Raw genomic sequence first — 19,026 nt, 5'->3', positions numbered from 1 at the left:
TTAGAAAAAATCCTATTAACACATCTCAGACATGTTTACACCTATTGCTTATCTTTGAAAGGAAGGGAAACAATGAGAAGTGGTGCCAAATAGTCAAATTGTACATGAAACTGATAAACGTCACTACCAAATAAAATCAACTGCAGTGACAAACAACCTCTAATACTGTAAAAAGATGGAGGAAGTAGGCATAAAAGGCAAAAGCAATACTGAAAAACACAGAAATTAACGGTGTTGAAGGACATATGCATTACCAGGGTATAACAAATGATTTCATTTGAGAGTTTGTAACCTTAGCTCTTGACACAACACCTTAGCAAACCATTGACATGCACCATAATAACACTACAAGGTTCGACCTTGGTAGAAACGGCTTTCTTCCCAGGAATTCTATAGTGGACACATGTTTTTGCTATAAGGAGCCCTTAGGGAAGTACACCCACAAAAATTGCTTGAATAGAGTAACATACACCAAAGCAGCTGAGGAATGATGCCTGTCTTTCCAGGAATCAAGTCAACAGCCACAATTGAGGTCATTTCACAAAAAAAAAAAAAAATCTAATTTCTTCAGAAATGGTTTTCTTTCATAAAAATGTCTTTGTTTAATTTACTTTGAACATGATTTCTGAACATACATATATATGGTATGAAATAATATGGATTTAATGCTTTGGTCTCAAATGATATAGTGCCTTAGAAATGTATTTCTGTACTTTTTGTCCCATTAAAACCATTAACCTCTATGTGTTTTTATTGTGGTTTTATGTGATAGAACAACATAAAGGACATACCTGAAGTGGAAAAAAAAAGACACAATGTTTTCCACATTATTGATGAATACAAATCTAAAAGGTGTAGCAGTGTTACTTTTTAACCTCATTTAGACTATACACTTAGACTTTGATTATTGCTGTTGTTGCCCAGCCTGTCAGTTTAGGTGGATGACCATATCTTGTAAGGTTTGCAGCTGTACCATACATTTTTGGATGATGAACAGTATTATCTATCCGATAAACTTTTAATTAAAAATTATTACATTTTGTGGTTGTAACACGATAAAATATAAAAACGTTCAGGTGCTCTAAACACTTTTGCAAGCAACTGTGATTAAATACATAATGATAAAACATTATGCATATCTCCTGTGTGTTTTCAGCACACAAACACATACACACATATTGTACAGGGCAATACTCACATGTTGCCACCTCTCTTGAATGAGTGGTCGGTATCGAAGAAAGTACTTAAGTGGAAACGTGTCTATATCGGGCCACGTGGCAGGGCTTTGCCAGGACACCTCCAGCCTTCGAGGTTTAGAAAGGATCGGGGTTGCTGTCACACGCTCTGGGGGGTCCGGTTTGACTGTAGAGGGTGGATTAAAAAAAATCAGTTAAAGGGGCTCATAACATTCACTATGAGATGACATTTAGTGCCCTGGGGTATCTTCTCCCAAATCCTGACCAGGGCATCCCTGAGCTCCTGGACATTATGAGATGCAACCTGATGGCGTTGGATGAACCTGAACATGATGTCCCAGAGATCTTCTATTGGATTTAGGTATGAGGAGCATAGAGTCCAATCAGTGGTATCAATTCCTTCGTCCTCCAGGAACTGCCTGTATACTATTGCCACGTAATGGAAGAGTACAGCACAGTCTCAAGAGCATGGGGTCTGCTCCATGCTCTCGAGACTATGCTAGGAGACACAGCAAACATTTAGGCAATAGCACGTATTGATGTGACATCCTGGTGGCATGGGTCTGTCTGTGCAAACTCTGTAGGGTCCAGGTATCACCTCATGTTACCAGTAGTGACACTGATGCCAGTCAACTGCAAAACTACTAAAAAGCAGTCAAAAAAATAAGGAGGAAAAAAAATACTGTGGCCTCCACCTGCAAAACCATTCTTGTTTTTGGGGTTGTTTCATTGTTGCCCCTTTGAGAAAACCTCAATAAAAGAGAGATTGTGACAATTTAATTTGGAGCTTTTCAGACCATATCGAATGACCTGGTCTTTGTGAGATCACTCTCACAAGGGAGCACAGTGGCCTGCGACTTCAGCTACATGTAACCCTTTGCTCAAGTAAGACACCCAAGCACACACACATCACAATGGGAACGTACCCACAATTATAATCTGAAAGTCTGATAAAACACATATGCATGAAAGCAATTTGGTGAAAGGCATACCATCATACACTCACATGGCAAATAAATAAGAATTAACCAACAAACAGAAGAAAAAATACTGACAGGAATGCAACAGTAGCTTTACGTAACATTTACCAAAAAAACACTACAAGAGAGTGCTAGGTACAGACAGACTACTACAACAAATGATTCCTTTGAAGGAGCTACTTTTAATAGAGCAGCTGAAAGGAAAGGATCGGCACACTAAAACAATGAAAGAAGAACGAATATGGAGATATAATCATCATGGTGGAAAAACAAAACCTTTTAATGATGACGCAAAGTTTAAGAGAGGATGGAACAAAGACATTTTTAAATCTGAGTGTATGTTTCTTTGTGCATGTTTGGCCTTCACTTTATATGCTTTCCTTTAATTGCTATTGTGCTGTCATCCCAGCCCTTTTTCATTTATCAAGATGTCTGAAATGTACACTGTGATGAAAATTTGACAGCTTTATGTAACATTCATTATCTGAAAACAGAAGAAAGAAAACTAAAGAAAATCTTTCTCAGTAACAGAAGTAAACACTAAAACGTTCTGCTAAAGCTGAACAAGTAACCATTTCTCTTGAAGCTAGTTCTAAATGCACTTACTTCAGTTTGCAGTGAAATCTTTAAAAAATCACATTATGAAAGCAAAGGCAACAGAAAAACTATAATAAGTTGCTGACTTGACTGAAACCAGTCCTCTGGAAATGCAGCAAATCCATTCATTCTCAGGCAAATCTAGCCAAACTGTTTTGCAAAGTGTCAAAACTGTCCTACACAGTGAACACTAAATCAAATTAGGTAAATGATAATAGAGAAACTGTTAAGACTGATTAAACCTTAGCCAGCTATTCAAGGGAACCAAAGTGCTTACACCAGAGAGTTTGTCAAGCAACAATTATTCTGCACAAATAATTAGGTAAATGTATTCTTTGCAATGTACAGCTGAATTGTAGATTCTCACCAAAGGCAGCAAAACTATGGATGAACAGACGTGGAATTATGTAATAAACAAAAGTGTGAAATTACTCTAAACATTTTAAAATTTTTGATTCTTCAAAATAGCCACCCTTTGCTTTGATGACTGCTTTGCTCTCTTGACATTCTCTCCATGAGCTTCATGAGGTGGTCACCTGAAATAGTTTTCCAAAGAGTCTTGCAAGAACTTCCCAGACATTCATTGAGAGACAGCCAAAGGTTAATATTTCAGTCATTACAGCAAAGGTTGGCAACTTCAAAGAATCTAAAATATAAAACATCTTCAAAGTTATTTTACAATTTTTTGTTTGCTGCATGATTGCATGTGTGTTTATTTACTGTTTTAATGCCTTCGGTGAGAATCTACATATAATGTAAACATTCATAAACATAAAGAAAACCATTAAATGAGGAAGCCTTTCTAAAATGTTTGATCGGTAGTGTACCTGAGTTTTAAGCATTGGCCACAGTGTTTTAAAAAGGTGTAAGCCAGAGCTTTGAGAATGCCATTCAGAAGCCGAAAGTTAATCTGCGTTATCCATTTCAAAACCTGTTATGATGTGTTTTTGGGATTATTGTTCCGTCGGACCACACAATTGTGTCCACGTTTTAACCATCTACCTGTTTAAGGTAACGTTTAAACACTCGGAAGTAGTCTTTGATTTTCATTATTCCATCCTTTATTCAAAATGCATTCAGCCACCCCCTTGCTTGACAGTTCACAAAATGCTCTTAGATTTAAAAGGCTCACCTCGAGTCCTTCAGACCAATTTCACCTAGATGTCATTGTGAGCATATAGCTAATTTTTTGCTGCAACAAATTTTACTCATATTTGAAAGTTTGTAGATTCTTTCTTAGTTGGTGACCTCTAAATTTATGGAGATGTTAAATCTACCTTACTTTAGACTGATTATGGTATTCCAGCAATTTCCAGTATACTGTAAGGATGAACCTCAGTGGGTCTTCTTCTTTTTTAATATCACAACTTATTTTGATTCATTTGAGGCTGACAACTTGTGTCAGATTGGTTATGCCAACAAAAACATAATCCCAAACACACATCAGAACAGGTTTTTAAACTAAAAAAAGATTAAGCATCTGGGATGGTGTTCCCAAATGCCTGATTTTCACTCTTGATAATATTTGTGGACTATGATTAAAAGCCGAGTCTGTGCCAGGAAAACATCAAATTTAAATGAGCTCTACCAATTTTGCCAAGACCAATGGGGAAATATCCAGTCATAATGCCAACATGTTGTTAATGGAATCAGCCTGATGTACAGAACCATGAAAAAGTGTTTGCCCCTTTACCAGTTTGTTCTGTTTTTGCATTTCTAATTCACTTCTTATTCACAATATTTCACATTGTCAAACAATTTTTTATATCAGACAAAGACAACCTGAGCAAATAGAAAATGGATTATTCTATTGATTATTTTCTTTTTTTAAATAAAAAAAGAGATCCAAACTAAACTGGCTCTATATTAAATATGAATTGCCCCTAAACCTAATACCTGGTTGTGTCATCTTTGGTGGCAACAGCCTCCTACAAGGAATTTAAAAGTCCATATGCTGTCATGCTTCGGATCTTTGTCCCGGTGTAGAACTCAAGTGTGCTTGAGCCTGAGGTCACAAACTGATAGTTGGACATTCCCATTGTCTTTGTTGAATCATTAATATTGACCTTAACTAAGGCAAGTGCAATGCTTTAGAGGTCGTTCTGGTTTCCTTGGTGATCTCTTGGAGGCTGTTGATGTGCTCTTAATGTACACCGGCTACTCCTGGTAAGGTTTATCACTGTTCTGTATCTTCTATGTGGCAAATGGTCACTGTGGTATCCCTAAGAGGTGGAAATGGTTTTCTAATTTTTTCTAGACTAGCAAGTGGCAATGACTTTATTTCTCATCTGTTTTTGGGTTTCTTTAGATTGGGGTATGATATTTTGCTCTTATTGATCTTTTAGCTTTACGTCATGTTTTCAGACAAGTTCTATTTATGTGACTACTTGATTATACATAACTGGAAGTAATCAGGACTGGGTGTGGCTATTGAACTTGAAACAAAAATAATGTGGGCAATCAGTTAATTTATGATTTAACACGGGGGAAAATAATACTTTCACATAGGTCCAGGTTTGTTTTGGATGGTGCTATTTTTCTTTAATAAATGAACATATTTGTCTGCTATCAAAAGATGTAAGGGGGAAAAAGCATTTTCAGGGCACCATAGGACTTTTAAAGCAACACCAATTGTGTCTTAATTAGACAAAATCTTCAAAGAAATTCAGACTCATGTAATAATTACCACAAAGGTAACACATACAAAGTTCAAAGGCACCAGTTACAGTAATATGCTGAATCAGGTAGCCTTTGCTTCCAATGGACAATGCTGTCAGAGTTTACAAAGGGTAGAGTAAAACGTTTCCCCACACCTTTTCATTCCTTTACATTAAAAAGGTGAGTCATTGATGTATCATTCAGAACCTAAAGACGTATACTATTATTTACCAGTCTGGAGCTTTCTCAAGAGTTGTGACTGAATCAACACCGAGCATATTCGTGGACACCCACATCTCCTCTTGTCTAATTTTATCCAGCCTTGGTTGGATGAACAGGGGCATATGAAAAACATTTTACTCCCACTCAGAATTCAGAAGCATACTGGGAAGCATAAAATTGTTTTATTTATTTATGATCTGCCTCGTTGTCCCTGAAAATGAATGCTAGAATTACAATTGGAATTACAAAGAAAGACTCTTAACAAAGCAGAGACAAAGAGCAGATGAGGTAAAGAGTGACAGCATTTCAGTTTGCTGCAAGAGGAAAATTTCTTTTCAAAGGATTCTTTTGATATTTGCTAAATATTTTGCTTATGATAATAATAATAAAATGACCTATTACCTTTAACTTGCAATTTTTTCAGTTTTACCATTTGTATTAGTATAATGTATTATGAAAGGAGAGCAATTATTGTAGTAAGTACTATAGAATAAAAAAGGGAATCTCTTGAGATCAGCCAGAGCCATAACCAACATTACTTACAAACGTTAGTGGATTATATGATTTAATGGTTAAAAAAACTATGAAGGGATGATTTCTGGCAAATAAAACACAGTATGTGAAATGTCATGATTTTCAATATCTCTGCATAATATACTAATGTCCTTTATTTATTTAGAAAAACAAACATTAAAATTCAAAATCTTGTGACAAGTATATACATTGTGAACCTTTTCCTTCATTAATTGCCTGGAGCTCTTTGTGAAGCAATAACTGCAACTGAATGTTTCCAGCAACTGTTGGCCAGTCATGCAAGCTGGTTGGAAGGAATTCGAGTTCACACTTCTGTCCAAATCAGCTCTAATCCTCAGATGCTGTTGGCTCTGTGGTCGTCGTCTCATTGTTTGATCCCCTTTCTCTTGGGATGTTGTGACATTGCTTTCTTTTTAATTCACTAGTAGAATTTAATTTAATATTTTAAAATGATGGCCACCTACCCTGGCTGGTCCTGTTCCTTTTTTTAAACAACTCACTTTCAAAGGTTGTGTCAGGTGTTTGTGCAAGACTATATGTGTCCAGAACTTTGATATGCTTCTTACGGAGCCACTCCTTGGTTATCCTGGCTGTGTGCTGTGTTACCCACAGCAACCTTGGAAACAGTGGTGCCAGCTCTCTTCAGGTCATTGACCAGCTCCTCCCGTGTAGTTCTGGGCTGATTCCTCACCGTTCTTAGGATCATTGATATGCCACGAGGTGAGATCTTGCATGGAGCCCCAGTCCGAGGGAGATTGACAGTCATATTTAGCTTCTTCCATTTTCTAATAATTGCTCCAACAGTTGATCTTTTTTCACCAAGCTGCTTGGCAATTGCTCCCTAGCCCTTTCCAGCCTTGTGGAGGTCTACAATTTTGTCTCTGGTGTCTTTGGACAGCTCTTTGGTCTTAGCCATGTTAGTAGTTAGAGTCTTGTTGATTGTGTGGGGTGGACAGGTGCTTCTAATTTAGAATAATAAGTGGAGTGGAGGTGGACGTTTTAGAGGTGGACTAACAGGTCTTTGACGGCCAGAATTTTTGCTGATTGGCAAGTGTTCAAATACTTACTTGCAGCAGTAACACAGAAATAAATTATAAAAAAATCATACATTGTGATTTCCAGATTTCTTTTTTTTAGAATATGTCTCTCACAGTGGACATGCACCGAAGATGAAAATTTCAGACCCCTCCATGATTTCTAAATGGGTGTTCAAATACTTACTGTATATATGCACCACCAATCAACGGTTTGCTATTTTGAAGAATCTGAAATATAAAGGAATTTGTTACATAATTCTATATATTTTACTTCATTCTTCTGATGTCTTTACTATGTATCTAACAATTTAGAAATAACAAAAATAAGCAAAAGTCATTCAATGACAAAGGTCTGCTCAAACTTTTGCTGTGTTTAGATCCACTGCTTTATCTTCACATTTCTATGGATCTGCTGCTGTAACATATGCAATGTGCCAAACTGCTTCAAAGGATCTTTTGGACGTGTCAAAAATGTACTGTTATGAGACATATTTACCACATATGCACTACTGTTACAAATGCTACAAATGATAAGTAACCGTTACACAAATATTGTAGCAATGTCCCGATAATAATGTTACACTCATCCTATGCTATGCAGACGCTCTGTCAGAGCTAATAAAGATTCAGTTACCTCAGGATTTCAAATGCATGGAATGGCTGAAGAGCTGGGCAATTGGACCTATTTTGTTATTCATTTTCTGACCCTTTTGGTCAGAAGAAAATATTTGGTATGGAAAAATTAAAAAGGAAATCATCAAAGACCAACATCCTTATATAAAACACTTAAAATTTAATACAATTTATTCTACTAAACGTACAACATACAAAATGTGAAGGCATCATAAAGTACATACATACTTTACAAAATGCAACATGATGAGAATATTCATATAATGCATTTTATTTCTTTCTATTTTGACCCATGTAAAATGTGTTTTCAGATCCATCAACAATTGTGGTGCGATGAGAAACACTGTGAGATGCATTTGAAATATTTAATAATCTTTTTGGGGATAATTTAGGAAGCAGTTGTTTCACATTTTCTTAAAATATGGTAAAAAGCAGAGACACAGCCGTTGAATTGTTTAGTTTAACTTAGAAAAACTGGCCATTTTATTTCAGTTAAAGACAAAAAACATCCCAAATCTTGATGTTTCTCAGAAATTCTCAGAGAACCGATTGCTAAAATTTTATCAAAACATGCTTCATCAAACTCAAAATTTACAATACTTTTTCTTCCTATTTTATTCCTAAAGTATTTATTGTACATTTCAGTTGAATTGTATATAATGAATGTAATATTAAAAATTAAGAAATAACTGATTTATCATAATCTCATTTTTTTCATCACACCATTTATACGGGGGTGTGTAAACTTCTATTTATATATATTGTACACAACTGCACTGCATTTTTCTGCTTAAAGGAGTTGAATGATAACCTGCTGATGTTTTTAGATCACATTTATCCAGAAAAATAGACATTTCAAAAGGGTTGACAAACACAAAGCACCATCTTGTTTTCCTTCTCATTGTAATGTACATGGTTTGGCACATGATGAAAGACAGACAGCAAACAAAGGAGAGAGATGAAGGAGGAGAAAAAAAAAGAGTAAAAATGAATGCAAAGTTAGAAAAAGTGCACACAAGAAAGAAAGTGAAAGCAGATGGAATGAAAAGGAGCGGTGGGGTATTTTGATATCTCCAAAAGGGATGTTTCCTCAGCCAAGGCGCTAATCCAGCTACCATTAGCATTTTCATGAGTCCTGTGTCCAGGGGTCAGCAGAGCATGTCACTCTCTCATTTGATTTCCTCTGTACACACTCACACACACAGACACGTTCTCTTTCTAAATACCAAACTGTTTTAACCAACACACTTCACACAATCGCTCAAGGCCCCGTTGGTGTTTCCGTGTGTTTATGTGTCATGCACACCGACGACACGTTGGAAGCAGTGCAAAAGGGGTAAGGACTGCTCACAGCTTCTCCTTATCTATCTAAGTTCTCCCTTATTCCTCCTTTGAAACTAATTTCTCCTCTTCACTGCTTTTCCTGTCGGAGTTGCTGATGAATACTACTTTTGCTGTTATTATGCACTGTTCAGGACAAATTATTTCCCATCAAATCTGCACTTCTTTAAAGAAGACTTACAAAATAATCCAATGAAATAACCAATGTTTAGGTTTTAAAAATATGCTGGCCTAGCCGCAGACTATTGTGATTCATTTAAATGAAATCAAGTAAAGGCAGCACAAATGGTTGAAAATGTGATGCTTTATTATCTGATGTTGTCAGTTATCATATGAGAGAACATCAGGTGATTTGCCCCTCATTTGGAAAAAAAGTATCATCCTCCTGAAGTTATGACATTTATTTGCAGTGTGCATTTTGAATTCCCTTTGGCTTTCTGGCAACAATTGCTGTATGTGCAACAAAATTCCAAAGGGAACCAGAAGTGTCAGGAAATCAGTTATCTATGGTCAAACGACTGCATTATTATTTCTCGAGTGTTGGCATCCTCAAAGGTTCGCTTCGACACTCATTTGTTTTTCTTTTGTTCGTTTGCCAAAAACATGTCAGCTATGGAACAAAGATGCTGGATCTATCTCTAAACTAAGCTCTTGTCAAACTTATGAAATACAAAAATATTCTACAGACTGGAGAAGTGATTTAAAAAATGTCAAAATGTTTCCTTTAAACCCCTTAAGAATGAAAACTAAATTAAAGCATTTAATTTTAAATGAAACTTTATCAGAAAATATAACTGGCCCTGGAGTAATTAGCTGGTGTTGTGATTAATTCACTCCCTAGCCTAATCTTTAGTCACCTTTAGAAACAACACATTAAAAGGTAGAAGAAAATTGTAGCAGCATGGAACCTATGCAAAATGAGAAACTGGAGAAAACATCCATCTTACCTATACTGGACTCTTCGAAGGATAGGGTACCAGAGGCTTTCCCTAAGGCGTTTACAGCTGTCACATTAACTTTGTATGGATTGGTGGAGAAGACCTCTGGGAACTGTACATGACAGCGATTCTTGTGGACTGGATCTTTCTGCACATCCAGTGAGCGCTGGTTGTACCTAAAGAGGAAAATAAAATAATTTTAATCAAGTGAGATGGAGAAAGGAGTTGAAGGTTTTAAATTAATGGAAATGCTTAGATTGCTTTTTGACTTAATTTAGATTTTTATTTATTAGATTTAATTAAGATTTTATTTAGATACAACTGGTGATATCTTGTTTTGGATGTATTTTGAGGTGTTTCTAATAAAATGAACCCCACCTAAAAAAAAAAAAACAACACGACCAGGCCCACTTCCAGCTGATCCTTTCACAATTGTGGTGTGATCAATAAGTCATGGAAATCAGAGCTTTAATGTAGGAATAATGTCACAACTACGTACAGCGTGTCACATTTGCAAATTAGAAAACTGGTAGAATTTTATTTGTTAGCTTTTGTGCTGCTAACTATTATTAATATTACAACAAACAATTTACTGTTCTTTATTTTTTGTGTTAAAACAGTAAAGGAACATATTACATTTGACAAATACAGTGCCTTGCGAAAGTATTCAGCCCCCTTGAACTGGTCAACCTCTTGCCACATTTCAGGCTTCAAACATAAAGATAGAAAATTAAATCTTTTTGTGAAGAATCAACAAGTGGGGCACAATCGTGAAGTAGAATGAAATTTATTGGATGTGTCAAACGTTTTTAACAAATAGAAAACTGTGGGGCGTGCAATATCATTCGGCCCCTTTACTTTCAGTGCAGCAAACTCACTCCAGAAGTTCAGTGAGGCTCTCTGAATGACCCAATGTTGTCCCAAATGACTGATGATGATAAATAGAATCCACCTGTGTGTAATCAAGTCTCTGTATAAATGCACCGGCTCTGTGACAGTCTCAGGGTTCTGTTCAAAGCGCAGAGAGCATCATGAAGACCAAGGAACACACCAGGCAGGTCCGAGATATTGTTGTGGAGAAGTTTAAAGCCGGATTTGGATACAAAAAGATTTCCCAAGCTTTAAACATCCCATGGAACACTGTGCAAGCAATCATATTGAAATGGAAGGAGTATCAGACCACTGCAAATCTACCAAGACCCGGCCGTCCCTCTAAACGTTCATCTCGAACAAGGAGAAGAATGATCAGAGATGCAGCCAAGAGGCCCATGATCACTCTGGATGAACTGCAGAGATCTACAGCTGAGGTGGGAGAGTCTATCCATAGGACAACAATCAGTCGTACACTGCACAAATCTGGCCTTTATGGAAGAGTGGCAAGAAGAAAGCCATTTCTCAAGATATCCATAATAAGTCTTGTTTAAAGTTTGCCACAAGCCACCTGGGAGACACACGAAACATGTGGAAGAAGGTGCTCTGGTCAGATGAAACCAAAATCAAACTGTTTGGCCACAATGCAAAACGATATGTTTGGTGTAAAAGCAACACAGCTCATCACCCTGAACACACAATCCCCAATGTCAAACATGGTGGAGGCAGCATCATGGTTTGGGCCTGCTTTTTGTCAGCAGGGACAGGGAAGATGGTCAAAATTGATGGGAAGATGGATGGGGCCAAATACAGGACCATTCTGGAAGAAAACCTGTTGGAGTCTGCAAGAGACCTGAGACTGGGACAGAGATTTATCTTCCAACAAGACAATGATCTAAAACATAAAGCCAAATCTACAATGGAATGGTTCACAAATAAACGTATCCAGGTGTTGGAATGGCCAAGTCAAAGTCCAGACCTGAATCCAATCGAGAATCTGTGGAAAGAGCTGAAGACTGCTGTTCACGAACGCTCTCCATCCAACCTCACTGAGCTCGAGCTGTTGTGCAAGGAAGAATGGGCAAGAATTTCAGACTCTCGATGTGCAAAACTGATAGAGACATGCCCCAAGTGACTTGCAGCTGTAATTGCAGCAAAGGGAGGCGCTACAAAATATTAATGCAAAGGGTCCGAATAATATTTTTCAGTTTTTTATTTGTTAAACAAGTTTGACACATCTAATAAATTTCATTCTGCTTCACGATTGTGTCCCACTTATTGTTGATTCTTCACAAAAAATTAGAATTTTATATCTTTATGTTTGAAGCCTGAAATGTGGCAAGAGGTCAACCAGTTCAAGGCACTGTAGGCATTGTACAGCATTTTGGTTGGCTTTGACCCAAGGAAAAATAAACCATCCGAAGTACAACTTCTACCGCTTTTCATACGCGTTGAGTGAATACTGGATGCTAAAATCAGGGCTGCACTGCTAGCCCAGACTTGTTTAAACAATACGTTCTCACTCCCAACTCGTCACATTTGGACGATTGGTCAGGCTCCCTCTGCGTCACGTATAGACGCATCGGGTAGCCCCTTCTCGTCATTATTTGACGTGCATGGTGTATTGCAAACGACCTCAGCGGCACACAGCACCACCTACGAGTGTGTAACCTACTGTATTCTTTGTTTTAATTTTGTATTATGTTAAAATAAAAACAAGGCCTTATCCATAACCATGATGTTACGATGACATCTTTGACTCTGGTTTAATTCTACCACATGAAATTATGTACGTTTCTGTTAAAATAAACAAAACAAAAAAAAAGAAAAGAAAGAGCCATCCAAAGCGGAAGGTAAAATCACGACTTAATTCGGCAAACCGGAGGACAGCATCTTTTACAGCTTAAGTAAAATGTGCACAGATTTTAGCACTTTTTTATGCCTTTCAAAAAATTATAACGGACTCGTCGTTCTTGTTCCCATATCGTCAGTTACCGACGTTCAGGGAGCTCTATAACAGTCAATGAGAGCACCCTGCACGTCAAATAATGACGAGAAGGGGCTACCCGATGCGTCAATACGTGACGCAGAGGGAGCCTGACCAATCGTCCAAATGTGACGAGTTGGGAGTGAGAACGTGTTGGTTTAAACACATTAATCTGTTATTTTTAGCTTAACCCCATTTTGGCCAGTTGTCTGTTACAAAATATGATAAATTATGATCCCAAATCAAAACAAAATAACTGATTTCCAACTTGTAGATATTTATTGGAGTCATTTAACCACATTTCCTTACAGCAGACTGAGTGTATAATATAGATCACTGTAAATGATCAGTTGTTTAAGTGCATAGGAATTGACGCCATTATCAATAAGTCATGGCTATCCATAACTAATTGGAAGAATTGATATAATTGCTGTCAATTATAGTTCTTAAAGAAAAATCTAAATCAGCTAAAATCAATGTTGGCAGCTGAAAGCTTAAGAAAAAAGCAGCATCGGAAATGAGCCACAAATCTCTGACCATTGCATCTGTACTTTATACTTTTTTCTATTAATGAATGTTCTTATTTACTGATCTGCATATGCATCTTCACTTTGACATTTGCCTGCAGACTGAAGCCTGTTAAACCTCCTCCACGTTTGAAGTAAGCAAGTCCACATTCCTTCAAGATCACGGAGTCAACAGTGAATCATAATGGAACACTTCATTTACTGCAGATAAAAGCCAGATGCCAGCGCCTAGTATCAGAGTTATGAATGACAGTAAAAGTCCTGTTTTAGATTACAAAGAGCTAGCTTGGAAGAATGTAGAGCTGAAAAAGCGTCACCTTAGTGATTGTGTCTTTTTTGTTCATTTTCCAGTCTCTCTTGTCTTAATAAAAATGTTAGCATAACAATGTTGTTGTGGTATTTATGAAGCTAGAATCCAGTTGCTGCTCTTTAATCTGTAATCCTGCACGGGCAAAGCTAATAAACTTTTTGGGCATTAAATATCATACTGCTGTATGATATTTGAAATAACCAGATATGTGAAATAGCCAGAACTAGTATAGTGTAAAGAGTGAAGTCTCAACCTTTAAATTTCAGAAATACTTTCGATCCACTATAATTTCACTGAGAGTCCTTATTGTTGTACTTTATGTATATACCTGAAAAGCAACAGAAATGTTCTAATAATTATCTGATTAAGGGTTAATTAATGTTTTTTTTGTCACTCATTTACAAAGAACCCGAAAATGGCACACAAAAAATTTGTAAACAGCAGAAAATGTATTGGACTTACTGCACGTCCACTTCAAAGCTGGTGGGTATGTATGTAGGATGCATCAGGTGCCAGCTGCAGTAGAAGCCTTTAGGGTAGGCGTTGGACCGACAGGTGACTTTGGGCTCCTGAGGGGGAACTACAGAGAGCAGAAACAAAGGGACACAGAGAAAGATCATTAACTGCCAGGGACTAAACATTTTTAATGTAGAGTTTGAGGCATTCAAGAGGGTAAAACAACACACTGCAGAAAAAGAGATTAAGTCCAAAATACATTAATCAAATACAAAGTAGCTATGGCTAATTAAACATTATTACATAATTAATTCTTGATCTAATCTTTTATTAAAAATGCCACGGCTTCTCAGTTTGAATTAAGTTGTGTATTTGGTATGTTTTATTAGAGGCTCTTTCAGTTTATTTAGCTGCGGATGCTGTCACATTTTCTTGTACTATGCATTCATTTTTTATATCAAATCAATTAAATTTTGATGAGGGTGGTGATGAAAGAAAGAAAAAGCTTAATCATACCCCTAATTATAGTTCATATGTGCAGTCTCAAATCATTTTACAGTTCCGTATACTTTCTATAAACTTCAAGCTCAGATTTGTGAATTGTTTTAAGGGAGTCTTCTGCAACTGAGGTGTCATATTGTATGAGTGTGTTGAAAGTCTTATTTTATTATATAGTTTTCTATTTCTTCACTTAGGCAGATTCAATAACACTTTTTGACTGAAATAAAAACTTTCTAATATTCTTCTTTTCCCTAAAATACTGGATGTTTTGTAAAGTAACACAAGCAGTTGTTAAGCTGCTGTATAATCAGTATAGTCAATACATTTGTTACTAATTTGAAAATAGCATAATTTTAGAGAGGGTTTTTGAAGAGACGGGCAAAGTAATTTAAACTTTAAAATTGTAGGAACAGAACATGTATGTAAGTTAAATGGCACCATTTGAATGGGAAAGAAAAGTAAAACATTAAAGCTTGTAGCATTAATGTCACTTCAATCATGTTAAATATTAATATAGATCTTAAACATGATGTGCATTTCCTAACAGATGAACTCAAAGCCAAATCTATTTAATCCTTTACTGCAAATGATGTCTATTGGTTAAACATACAAACTAATCGATGTTTATAATAAACAAATTCAACAATACTAATTTAAAAAACTCATCACACCTAAAACTACAAATGGTTTCTCCAAATTCAAAGCAATATACCACTTTTAAATCTATTGCAATCACAATTGCCTGCTGTAACCAACTTTTTCAAATGCCACCAAATATGTTCTGTGGAGTTTTGAAGTCAATAGTCACAGTTGCCTAAGACTTTTTCTGAAACCGAATGTTGATAGATTGTGAGGTATCCTTGGGACTGTTGTCCAGTTTGAAATGGTATAGGCTACAGCTTCCTCACAGACAATTTCCAGGTACCTGACTGAAGTCATAGTCGTTTTATTGGTAAACTCTCAGTAAGGCTAATGCCTTTGCTTTCATCACACTCCAAAAGGGGAAAATGTCTCAAATAAATTAGTTGCAAAAAATGTGTCTATAATTGTTGAAAAAATAGTTTCACAAATTCTCTGCCCAGTAGCATCCAGTAAAACGCTAATAATGTAGAAATGTTTTTCCCCCCAAGGGGCCAAGAGTTTCATGGATTTTTAATATTATAAATCAGTGCTCTTTTGCCCATTTGTGTATTAAATCATCCCTGTTTTGTTCATAAGTGGCCTAATAAATGCACTCAACAAAGTAACAGACACTGTGATTAATCTGGCTGTTTGTAGCATTTACTAAAAACAGCCCCTTCAAGCTACACTTGGTCAAACACACTTACATGCACACATCAACACGTACAAAGGTTTGCTTAATTGGTTGCTGTGGGGTCACTTGACTGTCGCACACAATCAACTGTGTTTTAATGGTCACCACAGCAACTAATTAGCCTGCCAATACTAGATAATAATGGATACCAAGGACGGTATCCAATCACACTCAATTAATCACAGAGACTAATTGGGGCCATCTCAATCAATTGGCTTTTTATCTGAAAGCTTCAGTCAAAGTCACACTAAAGCTTATCATAGCGGACAATTACAGTCAGAACGTACCAACACACATATACCCCTCCTTAAGGTTCTATAGAGTTAGCTGTAATCAGTCCAGCTTATTAACATTGGAGAAACGAAAAGCATTGAATGACTGGTTAAGAAATGTTTAACAGCAATGAGGTCAAGAACAAATAAACAAAAAAGATGTGTTTAAATAGTAGCCCTGTTTATTGTGGTTTCCTTGCACTTAAAAGGTGTTTATTGCATTAAATCTGGTAATTTTCCCCAACAAAAGGCCTAAATACCTCTTGGTCTTTTAAAAGGAAGCTCATGGTGGATTTTTTCTTCTGATCCAGATAAAGTGAACTAAATAGGATTTGTATCAGTATTTGTCCGATTGGACACACACTGATACCAGAACCATTTGTGTCAGAAGTCAGGTAACTTTGTTGGCTGTGGCAAACCATGAGTGACCAGTACTGCAGTCTCACTTAAAAAAATAATGCAACATTAAGAAAATAAAAAGTAGCAGTTTAAAATTTGTATCAAGTAATGCTTCAAACATAATAAAAATACCAATATTTTGCTCTATGTAGGGATATTTCCCAGTGGCAACCATCAGTCAGGAAATTATTGTAGCTGTTGCTGAGGATGTTGCATTATTTCTGGGTATTACTAGCCAGTATGGTTCTGTATGAGTCATGGCACCATAGTCATGAGATGCCATGGTTTCCTAAAAGACCAAGTCTGTAAAAAGCCAGTAGGCAAGCCGGCACAGAATTACTGACACAGCAAGTAAGTGAATGAACTCTGTAGCTCCACCTAGAAAAGCTATGTTCTCTTGTGCCTGCCTTTTTTGATCTAAACTCACAGGCTACCTAATTGGGTACATCTGTTTAACAGTTTAACAAAAAAAAATGTGGTAAAGATGAGTTGCTTAAGTTCAAACGGAGCATCACATGCTCAAGGTCACATTTTTCGGTGACTTTGAACATGTTTTTTTCATGCCAAGTGGGATGGTCTGAGTACATTAAAAACTGCTGATTTACTGGGACTTTCACTCACAGATATCTCTCAGGATTACAGAGAATGGTCTGAAAGACAAAAAATATCCACTGAGCTGCATTTTTGTGGACCAAAAATGCCTTGTTGATGTCAAAGGTCAGAGAAGAATGAGCAGACTGCTTCTTGATGACAGAAAAGTAACAGTAGCTCAAATAATCATCCGGTACAACCAATGATACCATCTCTGATGCTCAGCTAAGAACACAAAGCTAAGACCCTAGATGACACAGGCTCCAACAAACTTGAACAACCGGAAAAACATTGTCTGGTAAGGTGAATTTGGATTTTATATTTAAAATTCAGATGACGGTCAAAATTTGGTGTAAACAACATGGATTCATACAGCCTTGTTTTAACAGACATGCAGATGGTTGTGTTATTGTTTGGGAGATATTTTCTTGATACACCTTGAGCACCTTAGTACAAACTGAGTATCATTTAAATGCATCGGCCTAAATGGGTATTATTGCTCTCCATCCCTTGCTTACCATCCCTTCAATACCACTGTGTACCCATCTTCTGATGGCATTCTGGGGCTAAGGGTCTTGCTCAGGGACCCAGAGTGGCAATCAGATTTCAAACATACAGTGGTTGTATGTGAAACTGTGTCAATCTATTGCTAGGAAAGCAAAATAAGGGAATTAAAAATAAAATGTATTCTTTTTTTATTTAATCAGATAAAAAAAAAAACCTCAGTAAGAATAAATTCTTGTTTTCATAATGGACCTGGTGAGACAGCAAATCTATAGTTACATAAAAACAAATACATTCATGCATACAATAAGCAATAAAATAAGCCATTAAAGGTAAAAAATAAAATAGGTTAAACATATAAAACAGACTTAAAAGCAGGTACAATAAGTGGAAAAAAGAGGTGTATTGAGGGTTGAGACAAAGGAGTGAAATAGAAGTTGGGACAAAAACAGACATGAAGTGAGCACATCTGAAAAGATGAAAGGAAACTTTAAAAAGGGACTGAGCCAAGAAAGCTTTCTCCTCAGAAAGGACCAATGTGCTTTTAAAAGTTTTCAGGCACAACACAAATGCTTGCACATGCACCAAAACAAAAAATAAAAAAACAGTCACACAAATGCTTTAGTTACTTGGAAATATCAAAAGCTGTCCACATATTCAGGAAAATAGATATTAAACAGAGAGGTGGAAACAACAAGGGATAACACACCTGTTAGAGAAAAACAGAACAAAGACAACATGAATATTAAAGCCTATGAAACAATAATTTGAATTAAAATTACATTGTGCAGATTTCACCTTGTTTTTGTGAACTGCGCTGACATAGTGCCTAAATCAATGGCACACAGGACACCGCTCATGAATAAATGTTATTTGAATTAGCCCACTTTCATCATCTGTTTTGAATAGCTGTATAAAATAGGATTGTGAAGATGTTTTTTGTTAGCCTCATGAAACCTACACCTGCACATCTGCACAAGCGCACATGCATAAGTGGCAGCCAGGGTTACTTTTAAGTGGTAATAGGTTGCAGACTGTGGCTCATAAATGATAATAAGGTTTAAAAAGATGGGGGAAGGTAGAGTAGGAACATGTGCATGCAAATCTTTCCAAATCTTTTTTAAATGGGTAACTATGTCAGTTTGTATTAACAATTCT

The 19,026-nt window shown here is 36.5% G+C and overlaps 1 protein-coding gene across 2 annotated transcripts in view; it reads right to left on the bottom strand.

Moving 5' to 3' along the window:
* Window positions 1–19,026, bottom strand: part of cntfr (ciliary neurotrophic factor receptor) — a 333,618-nt gene that overhangs the window by 47,357 nt on the left and 267,235 nt on the right. For both annotated transcript variants that reach the window (XM_047373130.1, XM_047373129.1), the window contains 3 exons: window positions 14,293–14,410; window positions 10,146–10,312; window positions 1,199–1,362 (listed from right to left, as the gene is read on the bottom strand). In XM_047373130.1, coding sequence (XP_047229086.1) covers window positions 1,199–1,362; window positions 10,146–10,312; window positions 14,293–14,410 — 449 coding nt within the window. The remainder of the gene's footprint in view (window positions 1–1,198; window positions 1,363–10,145; window positions 10,313–14,292; window positions 14,411–19,026) is intronic.

The sequence above is a fragment of the Girardinichthys multiradiatus genome, chromosome 8 (assembly GCF_021462225.1).
Source record: "Girardinichthys multiradiatus isolate DD_20200921_A chromosome 8, DD_fGirMul_XY1, whole genome shotgun sequence".
NCBI lineage: Eukaryota > Metazoa > Chordata > Actinopteri > Cyprinodontiformes > Goodeidae > Girardinichthys > Girardinichthys multiradiatus.
Note: the sequence above shows the minus strand (reverse complement) of the source record. Positions and strands in the feature narration are given on the sequence as shown.